The sequence below is a fragment of the Oncorhynchus mykiss genome, chromosome 5 (genome assembly GCF_013265735.2).
Source record: "Oncorhynchus mykiss isolate Arlee chromosome 5, USDA_OmykA_1.1, whole genome shotgun sequence".
NCBI lineage: Eukaryota > Metazoa > Chordata > Actinopteri > Salmoniformes > Salmonidae > Oncorhynchus > Oncorhynchus mykiss.
Window position 1 is genome coordinate 58,671,471 of NC_048569.1, and position 19,471 is coordinate 58,690,941.

General features: G+C 42.3%; 2 protein-coding genes across 4 annotated transcripts in view; one reads left to right on the top strand and one right to left on the bottom strand.

Annotated features, from left to right (window-relative positions):
- LOC110524158 (prostaglandin E2 receptor EP4 subtype) lies at positions 1 to 4,458 on the bottom strand. Its single transcript, XM_021603545.2, has 2 exons — positions 2,399 to 4,458; positions 1 to 2,307 (listed from the first exon to the last, which is right to left on the bottom strand). The coding sequence occupies exons 1-2, from the start codon at positions 3,182 to 3,184 to the stop codon at positions 2,041 to 2,043; spliced, it is 1,053 nt and encodes a 350-aa protein (XP_021459220.1). The 5' UTR covers positions 3,185 to 4,458; the 3' UTR covers positions 1 to 2,040.
- Positions 2,788 to 19,471, top strand: part of LOC110524157 (disabled homolog 2) — a 25,635-nt gene continuing 8,951 nt past the window's right edge. The window contains exons 1-3 of one of the 3 annotated variants that reach the window (XM_021603542.2): positions 2,788 to 2,914; positions 3,344 to 3,468; positions 18,940 to 19,055. In XM_021603542.2, the coding sequence (XP_021459217.2) occupies positions 2,900 to 2,914; positions 3,344 to 3,468; positions 18,940 to 19,055 (256 nt within the window). In that variant the 5' untranslated portion in view covers positions 2,788 to 2,899. Of the gene's footprint in view, positions 2,915 to 3,343; positions 3,469 to 18,121; positions 18,669 to 18,939; positions 19,056 to 19,471 lie in introns of those variants that run through there. The other 2 variants (XM_021603544.2, XM_036977965.1) reach the window with 2 other exon arrangements.

A 19,471-nucleotide genomic window follows, 5' to 3' on the forward strand; every position in this document is an offset into this window, starting at 1 on the left:
TTGCATTTTGATTACTGTTACAGTGCTATTTGGGTTATTAATTGGATTCTTACCAACGTTTTTTTTTTTTTGCTGTACTTTTTTACGAATATTTAAATTATTTGGATACTTGTTTGACATTTTACTGCATGTTAGGAGCTAGTAACATAATTATTTCACTGCAACTGCTATAACATCTGCTAAACTGTGTATGTACGTGACCAATAAACGTTGATTTGTGCCAGTACATTCCTTTAAAAGGAACAGGTGGAAAGTCCCTCCAGCCGCTTTCACCAATCCAATACTTTTAAATGCATGAGTGGAAGTGAACAAGTGCACATTTCTGGGTGAAGGGTAGAAAATAGGAACACAACCTAGGGGAACTAATCATCTCCCTGGGAAGTCTCTCTCCCATGACCTCCATGACAAAGTTCAACGCCTGTTTTTTGAGAGTAACTGCAGTCGCAAGTATAGTTGCTGGACAGTGTTTAGAATTCAGTCCAAAGTTTTGAGAAAAACACTTGGACACATCCTGCTCCTCTGAGGTTGTTTACAACTCTGCAGAAGAGACACCAAAGTGTCTGATGTGAAATGTCTGTTACTTTGCGTTTGTTGCCCCTTCAGGGTACAGAGTAGATCCGGGAGATTAAACTACATCTTGTGCATTAACTGCCTTTGAGCTTGATCCATTAGCCCCTCAGGGGTCTATGGCACAGTAACCTAACATAACAGGGATAGAATGACGCCTGACAGTGGGTTTTCACCAACAACGAATTCGGCAGGATAAGTTTTTCCCCCTTTTCATTTTCAATGAGGGAACACAGAGAAATGTGAGGGAGATTGTGGGAAGGTGAGCAGCGAGAACCCTGCTAGCAGAGCGGTAGAAAAAGTTGAGCTCTACTTTATGCAAGTTTCAAGAAAAGAAAAGTATTGGCGTGATTCGTTGTGAAGGGGAGGCGCCACCTCTGTTAAAAACCATATTTAAGTGAAGTCCCCACTTCCGTTTTTCAGGGGAAAGAGAAGTATCCCTGATCTTGCAACATCCGCTTTCTGCCAACACCGCTAAGGGTGATGACAAAGTGACTCTATCAACAAGGGTCTTGGTTAGAGGCTCAGTGCAAACAAAAACTAGATTTTTTGTGTGTTTTATATATATTTCCACACTATAAGGTTGGAATAATACTGTAAAATTGTGAAAATTATGTTTAATGCCCTTTTAGTGTAAGAGCTGTTTTCAAAGGCCGCCTGAAATTTCTGCCTGTGTGGGTGGGATGCAATTTTGGTCTGCCTGGTGACATCACCAAATAGACCAATAAGGAAGAGAGTTCGAAACCTTTCTGCCAATAGCTAGTTTTCCGTTTGAGCCTTCCCGCTCAGACCAATCCCAGAGAGTCCTAGCATAATTCTTGCTTGAAGAATTGCTCTTTGCTAAGAAGTTATTTGTTAATTTTTGACCATTTTAATTCAAAACAATCACAGTGAGGTACTTAATTGTTATCCGGAAATTATTTGGTATTGTGATAAAAAACGGCTGCATTGGACCTTTAACCAAGTAATGAACAACCTCTCTGTGGCCACGATGGGGAAAAACAAGGGGTCATCTCAGGCCAACACTAAACAGACTCAAAACCTAATCATTCCGTAGACCCACTCTTTGCTCATTGATATTACCAATGAACTTAAAACGTCTGAATTGGTTAGCAGCACTAAACACACCTGGTGTTCATACAACGGATCTCTTTAACTTCACAATGTCATATTTATTGTTTGTGTAAAACGTATACATAGCTGTGATTGAGCCAAATGCTTGAGCCCATGGTACTATCTATAATTTTACTGTTACATGATTAATTTGTTTAATTCATCTACTGTTTTTGAAAGTTATATATTTAAAACAGGTGAATTGCCACCCATCATCAATTATATCGACAGAACACATTGTGAGACTGGATATCGGACAACTTGTGGGGAGAAATGGCAAGCTTTGTCCCAACCTGGGTGACGTGAGCGCACTAGGCGACTGTGGCGGGCAGGTGAATTATGTTTTTTATGCAAGGAGCTTCACAGAGGTGTGAATACATGGGTGTTTGTAATGTCTCCTTGGTAGTGGAATGTCCTTTGTGATGATTTTACTGGCAACATGGGTGCTTTGCTTTTGCGACCAATGTAAAACACTTTAGAGAATCTCTGAATCTTACGGAACAAAGTCCTTCTCAGGAGGATGTAGATCCAAGGGTCAAGAATGGCGTTGACCGAGGCGATCCGAATAGCCATCAAATCTGCATGGGAATTCTCGGTCCATGTTATCTGGTTAGAAAATACGCGTACCTACAGCAGAATAAAAATAGATGTTAGGTGTACTGCTTCTCTCTTAGGTAACCTACACGAAAGCATAATATTAAGACAAAATGTTTCTTACCACCAGCGGCGCTGAGCAACCTAAAACAACCACGGAGGTCACCATGAGCACCGTCATCATTTGCGCTTCCACGCCGGAGGAAAGCGCTTTCCAGCGCGCCCGTGCGCTCCCTCTTGTAACTGGACTTTGGATTTTCCTGCGACGCATTATCAACAGATTGCCACAAACTGCAAAGTTGAGTACTATCGTCATCAATATCAGTAAAAAACTCACACTGGCATATAAAAACGAATATGTTGCAGGCAGTGTCTTATCAGCCCTCCAGTTGATGAAGCACCACGTTTTGGAGGGCTGACAAATGCTTCCAGCCATACCCATCACTGGGAGACAACAAAACGCAATGTTGCTGAGATAAATGCAAAACAAGCACTTGCGTGCAAAATGTTGGTCAATTCCCCATCTTTGGTAAGTGTAAGGGCAGCATATCGCGAGGTAGCGCTCAGCAGACATTGCGCATATGATACTTAGCCCAGCCACTCCGAAGAACAGCAACAAAAAGGAATGGAATTCACAAAGGTTAGTATTATCATATAACACATTTTCATTGAGGTAAGTTGCTATAGTGATTGGGCTGGCCAAACAAGTCCCAAGCAGATCCGTCACAGCCAAACCACAAACTAGGGCGAAGAACGCGGAGGATTTGCGCTCCTGCTTGGATCCAGAAAGAGCGGCTATTGCTATTATATTTCCAATGACACCAACTGCAAACATTAATACCGGTACAGCCATCGCTTCAGCTGTCTTGTCAGGCAACGTATGTGTAGATGAATTACGTGTATCGTTCATGTTTCCAATCCAGAAGTAGGCTATCAAATGCACGCTATTTGTTCTTTTTTAGATAGCCGTTCTTTAGGCTACTTCATAAATCCATTCAAATCCAAGCAGACACTGCGACAGATGTTTGTCTTGTAAATTCCACGTTTCATGTTTGCTGTTGTCCAATAGCTTAAATTGTCCTCAACCTCGCCAAATGTCCAGTGGATGGAAAAACATGAAAATGCTCTCTCGACTCACAGCAAGCAAGCAAGATGTCAACGTCTCATCAGCAAAACCCAGACTGTAGATGGATGGTAAGAAAGAACACTGTATCATTTTTATGTCCCATCATCACTAACAGTTGTCACTTGACTCCCCAAAAACCTGCGCAATTTCCAGTGCCACTCTGCGTCAGTATTAACTAAGTTCTCGAGAAAAACCTTTAGGCTTCCCCCCAGCCAGCATCATGAGCTTGTTGATTTTTTTTCTCACAAATGATGTGATTTATTTGTGATTTAATTTATCTCATAAATTATTTATTGAAAGGAGTTGTTCTCTTGGTTTTATCCATTCAAATGTCGCAACTTCCAAATTAAATGAATAACTAACTATCCAAAAAAACCTAAAAACTCACAAAGTCAGTGGTAAGACTCGTCACTTAGCTTTGTCATGGTAGCTGCCCAGTAACATGAACACAGTTTATACAAAGCCTGAGTCTCAGCTGTGCACCTCAACCAAAGATGACTGTAAATGGTAGTGAAGTGACATCTATGATGGAAGGAGACAACGTGAACGATGCCAGTGCACTTAGTGCCGTCTCTCTCCCATGCCACTTCTCCATTATTGGATGACTAATTATGTGTTTAGATGGGGCCCCATGACCAAGGGTGAATGTCTCAAACACTTGTTAAAAAAAAGAATACAACACCTCTGAGAGGGATGACTTCACTGGCACACAACTGGCCTCCTCTTATATACAGTTTATATCAGCAATACACGAAAGTGGCAGGCCTAGCCATAGCACTCAAGTTGGCCTTTTGTATACTGCTCACTCAAGTATTAAAAAGCTGGGTACCACACTGTGGGTCAAATCGTGTGGCTCCTACACACCTGATCTATGCACCCAGTGGAATTCATAAACAGCCCAAACATTTTCAAATTCACCTCAGAACACTTTCTCCTTTTAACTGGAAAAAAAATACTTGTATGACAGAAACATAATGTGATGAATGCTTCAGCTGTGACTCTCATTAAAATATGATTTTCGCCTAAAATACCCAGCTAACACATAACGTTCTGAGAACCATCAGTTTCTTAGAGCTTGGTGAAAGCGTGGTTGTTCTATAGTTATTTTGCATACAACCTTCCCACAACTTTCTAGGAATTGTGCAGGTTAGTTTCTTGGCTTTGGAACAAACATTCTTATTTTCTTGGCATCAAATCCAATTTTATTTGTCACGTGCCGAATACAACAGGTGTAGGTAGACCTTACCGTGAAATGCTTACTTACTAGCCCTTAAGCAACAATGCAGAGTTTTTTTTTTTTTTAAGTAAGATAATATTTGCACAAAAATACAAAATTATATATTTTTTTAAAGTAACACAATAAAATAACAATATTGAGGCTATACCGGTAATTGAGGTAATATGTACACTTCCGTTCAAAAGTTTGGTGTCCTTGTTTTTGAAAGAAAATCACATTTTTTTAACCATTAAAATAACATCAAATTGATCCGAAATACAGTGTAGACATTGTTAATGTTGTAAATTACTATTGTAGCTGGAAACGGCAGATTTTTTATGGAATATCTACATAGGTGTACAGAGGCCCATTATCAGCAACCATCACTCCTGTGTTCCAATGGCATGTTGTATTAGCTAATCCAAGTTTATAATTTCTAATCAATCATTAGAAAACCCTTTTGAAATTATGTTAGCACAGCTGAAAACTGATGTGCTAATTAAAGAAGCAATGCAACTGGCCTTCTTTAGACTAGTTGAGTATCTGGAGCATCAGCATTTGTGGGATCGATTACAGGCTCAAAATGGCCAGAAACAAATAATTTTCTTCTGTGCCTTTTGTACCTGGACTTGGTATTTCATTACTTTAATAGAGTGTTTCCTAAAAGTTAAAACATGGTGACAATTAATTTACATTTTGGTAATGTTCTAGCCGCAGGCAGAACTGTTGAAACTGGAGCAGCAGCATGACCGGGTGGTCTGGGGACAGCCAGGAGTCATAAGGCCAGGTCCTCCGGGAGGGGAGGGAGCAAGGGAGAAAGACAAAATTAGAGGGGACAAACTTAAATTCACACAGGACACCAGATAAGACAGGAGAATTACACCAGATATAACAGACTGACCCTAGCCCCCTGGCAGATAGACTATTGCAGCATAGATATTGGAGACTGAGACAAGGGTGGGTCGCGGGACACTGTGACCCCGTCCAACGATACCCCCGGACAGGGCCAACCAGGCAGGATATAACCCCACTCATTTTACCAAAGCACAGCCCCCACACCACTAGAGGGATATCAACAGACCACCAACGTACTACCCTGAGACAAGGCTGAGTATAGATCTCCTCCACCGCACAAGCCCGAGGGGGCGCAAACTGGACAGGAAAATCTGTGACTCAGCCAACTCAATCCCAGTAAAGAGAGGGGAGCCGGCCAGGCAGAGACAGCAACAGCAGTTTGTTGTTCCAGTGCCTTGCCGTTCACTTTTGCACCCCTGTGCAGGACTACACTCAATCATAGGACCTACTGAAGAGATGAGTCTTCAGTAAAGACTTAAAGGTTGAGACCGAGTCTGCATTTCTCACATGGATAGGCAGACCATTCCATAGAAATAGAGCTCTATAGGAGAAAGCCATGCCTCCAGCTGTTTGCTATAGAAATTCTAAAGGATAATAAGGAGGCCTGCGTCTTGTGACCGTAGTGTACGTGTAGGTATGTACGGCAAGACCAAATCGGAGAGACAGGTAGGAAGCCCATGCAATGCTTTGTAGGTTAGCAGTAAAACCTTGAAATCAGCCCTAACCTTAACATGAAGCCAATGTAGAGTGGCTAGCACTGGAGTAATATGATACTTTGTTTTGATTCTAGTCAGGAATCTAGCATCTGTGTTTAGCACTAACTGAAGTTTATTTTGTACATTATCTGGGTAGCCAGAGAGTAGAGCATTGCAGTAGTTTAATTTTATTTATTTTTTTACCTTTATTTAACCAGGCAAGTCAGTTAAGAACAAACTCTTATTTTCAATGACGGCCTGGGAACAGTGGGTTAACTGCCTGTTCAGGGGCAGAACGACAGATTTGTACCTTGTCAGCTCGGGGGTTTGAACTCACAACCTTCCGGTTACTAGTCCAACGCTCTAACCACTAGGCTACCCTGCCGCCCCAATCTAGAAGTGACAAAAGCATGGATTTGCCTTTCTGCCAAATTTTTGGACAAAAAGTTTTAGATTTTTGTAATGTTACGAAGATGGAATAAAGCTGTCCTTTAAATATTCTTAATATGTTCGTCAAAAGAGAGATCATGGTCCAGAGTAACGCTGAGGTCCTTCACAGTTTTATTTGAGACGACTGTACAACCATCAAGATTAATTGTCAGATCCAACCCCAGATCTCTTTGTATCTTGGGGCAACTCTGTTTTGAGCGAGTTTAAAAGTGAAACATTTGCCCCCATCCACTTCTTTATGTCTGAAACACAGGCTTCCAGGGTAGGCAATTTTGGGGCTTCACCATGTTTCATCGAAATGTACAGCTGTGTGTCGTCCGCATAGCAGTGAAAGTTGACATTGTATTTCCGAATGACATCACCAAGAGGTAGAATATACAGTGCCTTGCGAAAGTATTCGGCCCCCTTGAACTTTGCGACCTTTTGCCACATTTATTTTTGAACCATTCCATTGTAGATTTTGCTTTATGTTTTGGATCATTGTCTTGTTGGAAGACAAATCTCCGTCCCAGTCTCAGGTCTTTTGCAGACTCCATCAGGTTTTCTTCCAGAATGGTCCTGTATTTGGCTCCATCCATCTTCCCATCAATTTTAACCATCTTCCCTGTCCCTGCTGAAGAAAAGCAGGCCCAAACCATGATGCTGCCACCACCATGTTTGACAGTGGGGATGGTGTGTTCAGCTGTGTTGCTTTTACGCCAAACATAACGTTTTGCATTGTTGCCAAAAAGTTCCATTTTGGTTTCATCTGACCAGAGCACCTTCTTCCACATGTTTGGTGTGTCTCCCAGGTGGCTTGTGGCAAACTTTAAACAACACTTTTTATGGATATCTTTAAGAAATGGCTTTCTTCTTGCCACTCTTCCATAAAGGCCAGATTTGTGCAATATACGACTGATTGTTGTCCTATGGACAGAGTCTCCCACCTCAGCTGTAGATCTCTGCAGTTCATCCAGAGTGATCTTGGGCCTCTTGGCTGCATCTCTGATCAGTCTTATCCTTGTATGAGCTGAAAGTTTAGAGGGACGGCCAGGTCTTGGTAGATTTGCAGTGGTCTGATACTCCTTCCATTTCAATATTATCGCTTGCACAGTGCTCCTTGGGATGTTTAAAGCTTGGGAAATCTTTTTGTATCCAAATCCGGCTTTAAACTTCTTCACAACAGTATATCGGACCTGCCTGGTGTGTTCCTTGTTCTTCATGATGCTCTCTGCGCTTTTAACAGACCTCTGAGACTATCACAGTGCAGGTGCATTACACACAGGTGGATTGTATTTATCATCATTAGTCATTTAGGTCAACATTGGATCATTCAGAGATCCTCACTGAACTTCTGGAGAGAGTTTGCTGCACTGAAAGTAAAGGGGCTGAATAATTTTGCACGCCCAATTTTTCAGTTTTTGATTTGTTAAAAAAGTTTGAAATATCCAATAAATGTCGTTCCACTTCATGATTGTGTCCCACTTGTTGTTGATTCTTCACAAAAAAATACAGTTTTATATCTTTATGTTTGAAGCCTGAAATGTGGCAAATGGTCGCAAAGTTCAAGGGGGCCGAATACTTTCGCAAGGCACTGTATAGTGAAAACAATAGGGGTCCTAAAATGGAACCTTGAGGAACGCTGAAATCTACAATTGATTTGTCAGAGGACAAACCATCCACAGAAACAAACATATCTTTCCGACAGATAAGATTGAAACCAGGCAAGAACTTGTCCGTGTAGACCAATTAGGGTTTCTAATCTCTCCAAAAGAATGTGGTGATCGATGGTGTCAAACTCAGCACAAGGGTCTAGGAGCACAATGACAGATGGAGAACCTTGGTCTGACGCCATTAAAAGGTAATTTACCACCTTCCCGAATGCCATCTCAGTGCTAAATGGGTCTAAAACCAGACTGAAGCATTTTATATACATTATTTGTCTTCAGGAAGGCAGGGAGAGGAATGGGAGATTCGATATAGGCCAATAGTAAAAAAAAAAAATCCAGGTCGATGTTTGGCTTTTTCAAGAGAGGCTTTATTTGGTACACATCCGGTGGATAGGGAGCCATTTATTATGTTCAACATAGGAGGACTAACTACAGGAAGTAGCTCTTTCAGTAGTATAGTTGGAATAGGGTCCAGAGGCCATGACTATTTTCATGAACGTGTCAAGAGATACAGGATAACAAAAACTTGAGCGTCTACATTGATCCTAGGTCCAGGCAGTTCTGTGCTAACTCAGGATAACTGAACTTTGGAGAAATACACAGATTCAAAGTGGAGTCCGTAATTTGCATTCTAATGTTCATGATCTTTTCATTAAATAAGTTCATGAATTTATCACTGCTGAAGTGTTCTTATTCAACTCAATTAGGTTGGAAAAATAAGATGATTGAGCTGCAGTGAGGGCTCTTCGATATTGCACCTTACTGTCTTTCCAAGCTAGTCGGAAGACTTCCAGTTTGTTGGAGCACCATTTCCGGTCCAATTTTCTGGAAGCTTGCTTCAGGGCTCGGGTATTTTCTGTATTCCAGGGATCAAATTTCTTGTGACAAATGTTTTTGGTTTTTAGGGGTGTGACTGCATCTAGAGTATTACGCATGGTAAAATTAAGATCCTCAGTTAGGTGATTAACAGATTTTTGTACTCCAACATCCTTGGGTAGATGGAGGAAGTCTGGAAGGGCACTTAGGAATCTTTGAATTTATAGCACGGCTTTTGTTGATCCTGGGTTGGGGTCTGAGCAGATTATTTGTTGTGATTGCAAACGTAATAACATGGTGTCCGATAGTCCAGGATTATGAGGAAAAACATTTAGATCCACAATATTTATTCCACGGGACGAAACTAGATCCAGGGCATGAGTGTGGCAATGAGTAGTTCCGCAGACATGTTGGACAAAACCCACTGAGTCGATGATGGCTCCGAAAGCCTTTTGGAGTGGGTCTGTAGACTTTTCCATGTGAGTCACCAAAAATGTTTATATTATCTGCCATAACTACAAGGTCCAATAGAAATTCAGGGAACTCTGTTGAGGAACACAGGAGGTCTGTAAACAGTAGCTATAAAAAGTGATTGAGTAGGCTGCATAGATTTCATGACTAGAAGCTCAAAAGATGAAAACGCTGTCTTTTTTTGTTGTTGGTAAATTGAAATTTGCTATCATAAATGTTAGCAACACCTCTGCCTTTGCGGAATGCGTGGGGGATATGGTCACTAGTTTATCCAGGAGGAGAGGACTCATTTAACACACTAAATATATCAGGCATGAGCCCTTTTTCAGTCAGGCCAATCACATCAAGATTATGATCAGTGATTAGTTAATTGACTATGACTGCCTTAGAAGTGAGGGATCTAACATTAAGTAACCCAATTTTGAGATGTGAGACATCACAATCTCTTTCAATAATGACAGGAATGGAGGAGGTCTTTATTCCAGTGAGATTGCTAAGGCAAACACCTCCATGTTTTGTTTTGCTCAACCTAGATCAAGGCACAGACAAGGTCTCAATGGGGATACCTGAGCTGACTATGCTGATTGTGCTAGTGGCAGACTCCAGTAAGCTGGGAGGCTGGCTAACAGCCTGCTGCCTGGCCTGCACTCTGTCTCATTGTGGAGCTAGAGGAGTTAGAGCCCTGTCTATGTTCATAGATAAGATGAGACCCCCCCTCCCCCCTGCAGCGAGGATGGAGTCCATCACTCCTCAGCAGGCCAGGCTTGGTCCTGTTTGTGGGTGAGTCCCAGAAAGAGGGCCAATTACAGTGCCTTGCGAAAGTATTCGGCCCCCTTGAACTTTGCGACCTTTTGCCACATTTCAGGCTTCAAACATAAAGATATAAAACTGTATTTTTTTGTGAAGAATCAACAACAAGTGGGACACAATCATGAAGTGGAACGACATTTATTGGATATTTCAAACTTCTTTAACAAATCAAAAACTGAAAAATTGGGCGTGCATAATTATTCAGCCCCCTTAAGTTAATACTTTGTAGCGCCACCTTTTGCTGCGATTACAGCTGTAAGTCACTTGGGGTATGTCTCTATCAGTTTTGCACATCGAGAGATTGAATTTTTTTCCCATTCCTCCTTGCAAAACAGCTCGAGCTCAGTGAGGTTGGATGGAGAGCATTTGTGAACAGCAGTTTTCAGTTCTTTCCACAGATTCTCGATTGGATTCAGGTCTGGACTTTGACTTGGCCATTCTAACACCTGGATATGTTTATTTTTGAACCATTCCATTGTAGATTTTGCTTTATGTTTTGGATCATTGTCTTGTTGGAAGACAAATCTCCGTCCCAGTCTCAGGTCTTTTGCAGACTCCATCAGGTTTTCTTCCAGAATGGTCCTGTATTTGGCTCCATCCATCTTCCCATCAATTTTAACCATCTTCCCTGTCCCTGCTGAAGAAAAGCAGGCCCAAACCATGATGCTGCCACCACCATGTTTGACAGTGGGGATGGTGTGTTCAGCTGTGTTGCTTTTACGCCAAACATAACGTTTTGCATTGTTGCCAAAAAGTTCCATTTTGGTTTCATCTGACCAGAGCACCTTCTTCCACATGTTTGGTGTGTCTCCCAGGTGGCTTGTGGCAAACTTTAAACGACACTTTTTATGGATATCTTTAAGAAATGGCTTTCTTCTTGCCACTCTTCCATAAAGGCCAGATTTGTGCAATATACGACTGATTGTTGTCCTATGGACAGAGTCTCCCACCTCAGCTGTAGATCTCTGCAGTTCATCCAGAGTGATCATGGGCCTCTTGGCTGCATCTCTGATCAGTCTTCTCCTTGTATGAGCTGAAAGTTTAGAGGGACGGCCAGGTCTTGGTAGATTTGCAGTGGTCTGATACTCCTTCCATTTCAATATTATCGCTTGCACAGTGCTCCTTGGGATGTTTAAAGCTTGGGAAATCTTTTTGTATCCAAATCCGGCTTTAAACTTCTTCACAACAGTATATCGGACCTGCCTGGTGTGTTCCTTGTTCTTCATGATGCTCTCTGCGCTTTTAACGGACCTCTGAGACTATCACAGTGCAGGTGCATTTATACGGAGACTTGATTACACACAGGTGGATTGTATTTATCATCATTAGTCATTTAGGTCAACATTGGATCATTCAGAGATCCTCACTGAACTTCTGGAGAGAGTTTGCTGCACTGAAAGTAAAGGGGCTGAATAATTTTGCACGCCCAATTTTTCAGTTTTTGATTTGTTAAAAAGTTTGTAATATCCAATAAATGTCGTTCCACTTCATGATTGTGTCCCACTTGTTGTTGATTCTTCACAAAAAAATACAGTTTCATATCTTTATGTTTGAAGCCTGAAATGTGGCAAAAGGTCGCAAAGTTCAAGGGGGCCGAATACTTTCGCAAGGCACTGTATCTACAAATTCTATCTTTTGGGAGGGGCAGAAGACAGTTTTCAAAGTGTTATGTTTGGGACAAATCCAACATCACTGAGTACCACTCTTCATATTTTTGAGAATAGTGGTGGCTACATCATGTTATGGATACTGACTGTATGCTTATCATTGGCAAGACTAGCATGTTTTTTTAATAAATAGAAATGGAATAGAGCTAAGCACAGGCAGAATCCTAGAGAAAAATCTGGTTCAGTCTGCTTCCCAACAAAATAACCTAAAACACAAGGCCAAATATACACTGGAGTAGCTTACGAAGACAACATTGAATCTTCTTGAGTGGCCTAGTTACAGTTTTGACTTAGCCAGTGATTTTTTCCGAACAGCACCCTATCTACTCCGATTTCAGAGTACCCTCGTCTGAGTGTGCCAGAGCGCAGAATAACTGCTGATTTTACAAACGCTCAACACCCGTTGAATATGGCCGGTGTCAGTAAACGTCTGCAAAAAAAAACGTAATTAAATTGTTGCCAGCAGCACAGATACCAATGCTCTGGATAACATGAAAACAGCCTAACCAGCTCTACTATGGTGAGTAAAATGGTCAGAGTGAGGTGTTCTCTCATTTGTGTCTTGAAGTAGCTAGCCAACGTTAGCCAGTTATCTTGGGTGCTTGACTGCCGTTGTGAGGTCAGAACGCTCATATCAACCCTACTCCTCAGCCAGAGTATCCAGTGTGTGCTCTGAACGCTCCAAGGGCAAAATGCTCTAAATATACTAATGTACAATCTGACAACACTGAATTTACGAACGCCCAAAACGCACTCAGAGCACTCTCTAGCACACCAGATTGAATTTATGAACACACCCTTAAATCGGCTTAAAAATCTAAGGCAAGATTTGAAAATGGCTGTCTCGCAATGATCAACAACCAACTTGACAGAGCTTGAAGAATTGTTTAATGACTAATATGCAAATATTGTACAACATATTTCTGTATTTCATTTCAATAAATATGCAACATTTTATAAAAACATGTTTTCACTTGTGTTTATAGGGTAATGTGCGTAGATGGGTGAGAATAAATCCATTTAATCAATTTTGAATTCAGGCTATAACACAAAAAAATTGTATCATGTTAAGTGTGTCCATGTGTTGGCTGCACCGACTAATTGGCCACACCTGATCTTAATGAGTGCTTGTTTCCTTTGACATTGGGGTTTGTTTGAAAAGACTAAAATGAACAGTTTTGTTTTTGTAAAAAAAAAAAAAAACAAGGCACACTAGCTCCATGCTGGTGGTGCCGTGGACTAATTAGAGAACAGAACATTATTGGTTCGATTCTCATTGCCGCCGTGTCACACACAAACAATGCATATGCTTGGAGTTCAAAAAAGTTAACCCAAAATAAGATAGCAGTTTTATTTATATAAGTCTTATTGAAAAATTCAGTGAAGTTTTAAAGGAAGTTATTTAAAAAACAATAATCTTTCATTTCTGTTCTCAGAGAATAAATAAAACCTCCCAGGAAAACTTTCAAAGAACCAGAGTAAAATGTTCTCAGAACCTCCCTGCAACCTAAAAATAAACCCCGCCGAATGCTTTCACTTTTACTGGTCAGGAAACGTATGGCTTTATTCCCATAACTTGCAAGGAACCAAATTTGCAACCCACAGCATGTCTTGTCATTGGTTTTTGACATTTCCCACATCACAAGCATGTAGTTCAAGAGCCCAATCCACTTTGCTCTGTTTACATAACTGCTATACATTATAATTATGTATGAAATAATGAGAAAAGAAGACTTCCAGAAGGATTTATACGAAGTCGGCCAGCCAGGAAAAGGACATTGTAGTCCTCCACTAGCTTGACTTGACAGTAATGCTTCCTGCAAAGCACTCGCTTCAGACATGCTCTCCATCTCCTACTAGGTATAACGCTACGAACGAGGTTATACGTGTTCAAATGGTTCAAATATTTCTCCTAATGTCATTCATTGACGTTATTGTTGTAAAGCAAGCCTCTGCTGTTATTTTAAAAAGATTATCGTGAATGTAAATATCTTTTCAAAGTTTGTATTTTATAGACATAAGCTGGGCTACTGATAACTTGCTAGTCTTTTATTTATATATATATATATATATATATATATATATATGTGTGTCATGTAAATTTCCTAGGAGCACTGTAAACTCTTGGGTTTGTTATAATTTACAATGGCATATAATGGGCCATGTGTTTGAAGGTTTATTGAAGACTTTTTACATTTCCATGATATAGACTGACCAGGTGAATCCAAGTGAAAGCTATGGTCGCTTATTGATGTCACTTGTTAAATCTACTTCAATCAGTGTAGATGAATGGGAGGAGACAGGTTAAAGAAGGATTTTCTAAGCCTGGAGACAATTGAGACATGGATTGTGTGTGTGTGCCATTCAGAGCATGAATGGGCAAGACCAAAGATTTAAGTGCCTTTGAAAGTGGTATGGCAGTAGGACCCAGGCACACCGGTTTGTGTCAAGAAATGCAATGCTGCTTGGGTTTTCCACGCTCAACAGTTTTCCGTGTGTATCAAGAATGGTCCACCACCTAAAGGACATCCAGCCAACTTGAAACAAATGTGGGAAACATTAGAGTCAACATCCCAGTGGAAAGCTTTCGACGCCTCGAGTCCATGCCCCACTGAACTGAGGCTATTTTGAGGTCAAAAGGGGGGGGGGGGGGCTGTTCTTAATGTTCAGGGATGATGTTATTAATGTTTTGTACACCCATTGTATAGTCATACTACATGTAGGCTTACGTATCTTTCCTTACGATTGCTCTACAGATCAGATTGTTTCATCTGAGTGGTATTTACTGTATGTATACCAGTATGGCATGGTGTTCAGTTTAGTATTCAAAATTAACCATTTGCATGCCATTTCATGTACTTTGTCAGATGGATAATATTGTATTCTGTATAGGGAAAGGGGGATACCTAGTCAGTTGCACACCTGAATGCATTCAACTGAAATGTGACTTCTGCATTTAACCCAACCCCTCTGAATCAGAGAGGTACGGGGGATTGACATAATTGACGTCCATGTCCACTGCCTTGCTCAGCGGCAGAATTCTATCTTGTCAGCTCGGGGATTTGATCCAGCAACCTTTCGGTTACTGGCCCAACGCTCTAACCACTAGGCTACCTGCCTATGGCCTACCTGCCTTATAGATCTCCCTAGAAGAATTTGCATGCGCTGATACTGCCCATTTGGGCTCATAACCACCCACACCCCTAACCTGATGGACAGTAGATTTTCATGTTCATACATTTGCATGATAAAGACAATTTAAAAATAAGAAATCATTTACTTGTACCCCTTTTTTAATCCCCAATTTCGTGGTATCCAATTGTTTAGTAGCTTGTCTCATCGTTACAACTCCCGTACGGGCTCGGGAGAGACGAAGGTTGAAAGTCATGCGTCCTCCGATACACAACCAAGCCGCACTGCTTCTTAACACAGCGCGCATCCAACCCGGAAGCCATCTGCACCAATGTGTCGGAGGAAACACTGTGCACCTGGCAACCTTGGTTAGCATGCACTGCATGCAGAGAATCCCAGTGGAAAGAGGGGAACCGGCCAGGCAGAGACAGCAAGGACGGTTCGTTGCTCCAGAGCCTTTCCGTTCATCTTCCCACTCCTGGGCCAGACTACACTCAATCATATGACCCACTGAAAAGATTAGTCTTCAGTAAAGACTTAAAGGGTAGGCAGACCGTTCCATAAAAATGGAGTTCTCCTATAGACCTCCAGCTGTTTGCTTAGAAATTCTAGGGACAATTAGGAGGCCTGCGTCTTGTGACCGTAGCGTAGGTGTAGGTATGTACGGCAGGACCAAATCAGAGAGATAGGTAGGAGCAAGCCCATGTAATGCTTTGTAGGTTAGTAGTAAAACCTTGAAATCAGCCCTTGCTTTGACAGGAAGCCAGTGTAGGGAGGCTAGCACTGGAGTAATATGATCAAATTGTTTGGTTCTAGTCAGGATTCTAGCAGCCGTATTTAGCACTAACTGAAGTTTATTAAGTGCTTTATCCGGGTAGCCGGAAAGTAGAGCATTGCAGTAGTCTAACCTAGAAATGACAAAAGCATGGATGAATTTTTCTGCATCATTTTTGGACAGAAAGTTTCTGATTTTTGCAATGTTACGTAGATGGAAAAAAGCTGTCCTTGAAATGGTCTTGATATGTTCTTCAAAAGAGAGATCAGGGTCCAGAGTAACGCCGAGGTCCTTCACAGTTTTATTTGAGACGACTGTACAACCATTAAGATTAATTGTCAGATTCAACAGAAGATCTCTTTGTTTCTTGGGACCTAGAACAAGCATCTCTGTTTTGTCCGAGTTTAAAAGTAGAAAGTTTGCAGCCACCCACTTCCTTATGTCTGAAACACATGCTTCTAGCGAGGGCAATTTTGGGGCTTCACCATGTTTCATTGAAATGTACAGCTGTGTGTCATCCGCATAGCAGTGAAAGTTAACATTATGTTTTCGAATGACATCCCCATCCCTATCACGTTCGGCCCCCTGGTTCAGCAGGCTCGTGGTAATAGAGCTTCCGTGTCGTGTCCGTCAACCTTCACCGGGACCATGGGTGCAGTTGATTCGTGGAACGCCCAACAGGAGGTGACGTAGTTCACTGCATGACCCACCTCGCCTCCGGGGCTTGCTGATGGCATCGACTCCTCTCGAGCCGGGCAATTCTAGACAATGTGCCCCTGGGCGCCACACTCAAAACACCTCCTTTGGTCTCCATCTACCTGGGGTCATCGGTGGCGGGTCAACCCTACCCCAGCCGTCTCTCCACGGGTTTGCGGTCCTTTGGCCCTGCCGACTGTCAGTTCGGGGTACACAGCGGTGGGGCTGTCCTTCCATCCCCTCAAACGGGTCGCTGACTCGGCCTGGCTCCCACTCAGCAGGGCCTGAGTGTTCTGATGCGTCTCCACTGCTTCTAGGAGGCCCTCCAAGGTCTGGGGCGCGAATAGACTTGCTGCCCTCTTCATGTCGTGGGGTAATGCCCGTAAGAAGCGATCCAGGACCACTTTGTCTAGGATGGAGAAGGTGGATACGTCGGTTAGGAGCCATGCCCTGGTGATGCGCAGTAGGTCGCTCATCTGGGCTCGGGGGGATGCGTCGGCTACGAACCTCCAGTTGTAGAACAGTTGAGCCCGATGGGCCAGGCTGTACACATAGCGGCTGAGTATCTCCCGTTTGAGTCCGTCATAGTTAGCCGCCTGTTTGTCGTTTGCCCAATATGCCTTTTGGGCATTCCCAGAGAGGAACGGGGCTAGCAGACTTGCCCACTTCGGCCTTGGCCATCCTTCCCGTAGTGCTGTCCGTTCAAACGTATAGAGGTATGTTTCGATGTCGTCGTCTTCCATTAGCTTGATTTTAAAACTGGTTTGGATGTGATTCAGTAGACGCTCCTCCTTGTAGCTTCCTGATTTCCTCAACGAGGCGGACGTTTTGTAGCCGCTGTTCCTTCAGGGTTCGTTCCTGAACCGCCTGTTGGGCTTGTTGGGCCCAGACTAACTGAGCTATCAACTCGTCCATGCTGATGCTTCGTAAACGTCAACCCTGATCTGACCATGTTATCAGATTGCCCGCATTCTCCACCACTTGTGGCAGACCAGGGGGTTTGGTGAAAACGTTTACACAGATCAGACACGGACAGAGAAGGATTAGCTCGGTTTCAAGGGTGTTTATTTGAATAACAAACCAAAAGAAAAGAATAGGTCTCCCCCATGAGACCCTCTCCGGGATGCCGTCTTCTGGGCTCCAGGTCTTCCTGTATCCTGTGGGGAACAAATACTGAACTCCCTCCTTTTACCTCAGGAACCGTCCCCAACTATACAGGAGTAACCTTTCTTCCCCAGTCCCTTCTCCGTGTGCTGCCCTTCTGGCAGCTTTATGGGACCCGTCCAGCTGGTAAGCAATCAGCAATTGATTACTCACAAACCACAATCAGCCCCAATTAGTCCTGGCCAGAGAGCCCGTCGAGACCTGGCACGTCCAGCAAAGGGAGCCATCGCCTCGTGATGTATACTCCGTCTGCCTCGACGAGTCTCCCCCTGGTGGCTGACCTGCTGTATATTACATTATGGGATATTTTGTGTAGATTGCTGAGGAAGAAATTTAAGAATGAGGCTGTTATGTAACAAAATGTGGAAAAAGTCAAGGGGTCTGAATACTTTCTGAAGGCACTGTAAATGCTGTATACTCTGTGTATGTGTAATATGGGAGATGGGCTTCAATATTCCAATGTGTTTTTCAGCTGACCACCTGACATTTTCATTCTATTTAATACATGGTAAGACTGGCTTAGCATTGCTACACCAGTTTAGCCCTTATGACCTTTCGATTGTTACTTCTTTCATTACTGATGTCAATATCACCTGAGAGATTATGCTGTTGGTGGGAATTACAGCAACTCCGTTATAGAGTTCCAAAGTATTTTATTGCAACGCCAGCGGATGTTAATACATCACCAGTGAGGCATCTTTCTGACCTTTGGCTCCAAGACATTTCACACGGCTTTGAGGCTCGAGTCGAGCCAAAGAGTAGAAAGGAACAACATCCTTAGCAGGTGAGATGTATGTCTTTCTCAAGGCTTGGACAGGGAGAAAGAGATTTACATTGTTAAATGACTAATGAAAGGTTTTTCCTTTAATGAGGTTTGTTGAAACGATCCTTCGTGTATGTTTATATTGCAAATGTTCTAATTACTTATAAGTACAGCTATCTACTTTCAGCATTTACCTAGACTGAATTCATTTTCCCAATCTCTACTTTTTTGGCAATGTCCAGGTTTCGTTCTAAAAATGTGAATACCCCCAGTACACCTAGCATAACGTCTAGCCTTCCACTGAATTACATATTATGTGTTTTTGAAGCAGATTGAGCTTCTCTCGTAATATCTCTATCCCCCATTACATTTCTAAACAGTTGCAAGCAGCACATCATTATGGAGACAGACCAAGAGGCTTGCAAGGCAGCTGCGAGCTGTCCAGCTCCAAGCCAAGGACCCGTCAAGACTGGCTGGCTGTCCTCCAACAAGAGGGGTAAGGGACTGTGTCCATTCTAAGTATCATGGGTCCCATCTACCACTGCTGAAATTAATCTAGTTTCTTCTGGAAAGTAATTTACCAGAGTAAATAGATGTTACGTTTTTTTCCTGAAATGTATTTTTCCATTACTTCTGGCAGTTAGCATGCATATTATTACTGAATATTACATAATACTACTTGAATGCTTTACCTAGTAGTAGGGTATTTACAAGAGGCTGATAGATGGCTCTTTAGATTAAAAAACTGATAAATTACTGGTCTTTGAGGGTTCCTTTCCTTTCCGGGACACAGAGTTAAAATTAGTCCTTAACTAAAAAACTATCAGTGGAGATTCTAAACTGTGTCTGGCAAACTGGCCCTGAATGTCTTAAAATCAACATCAAATCAAATTTTATTGGTCACATTCACGT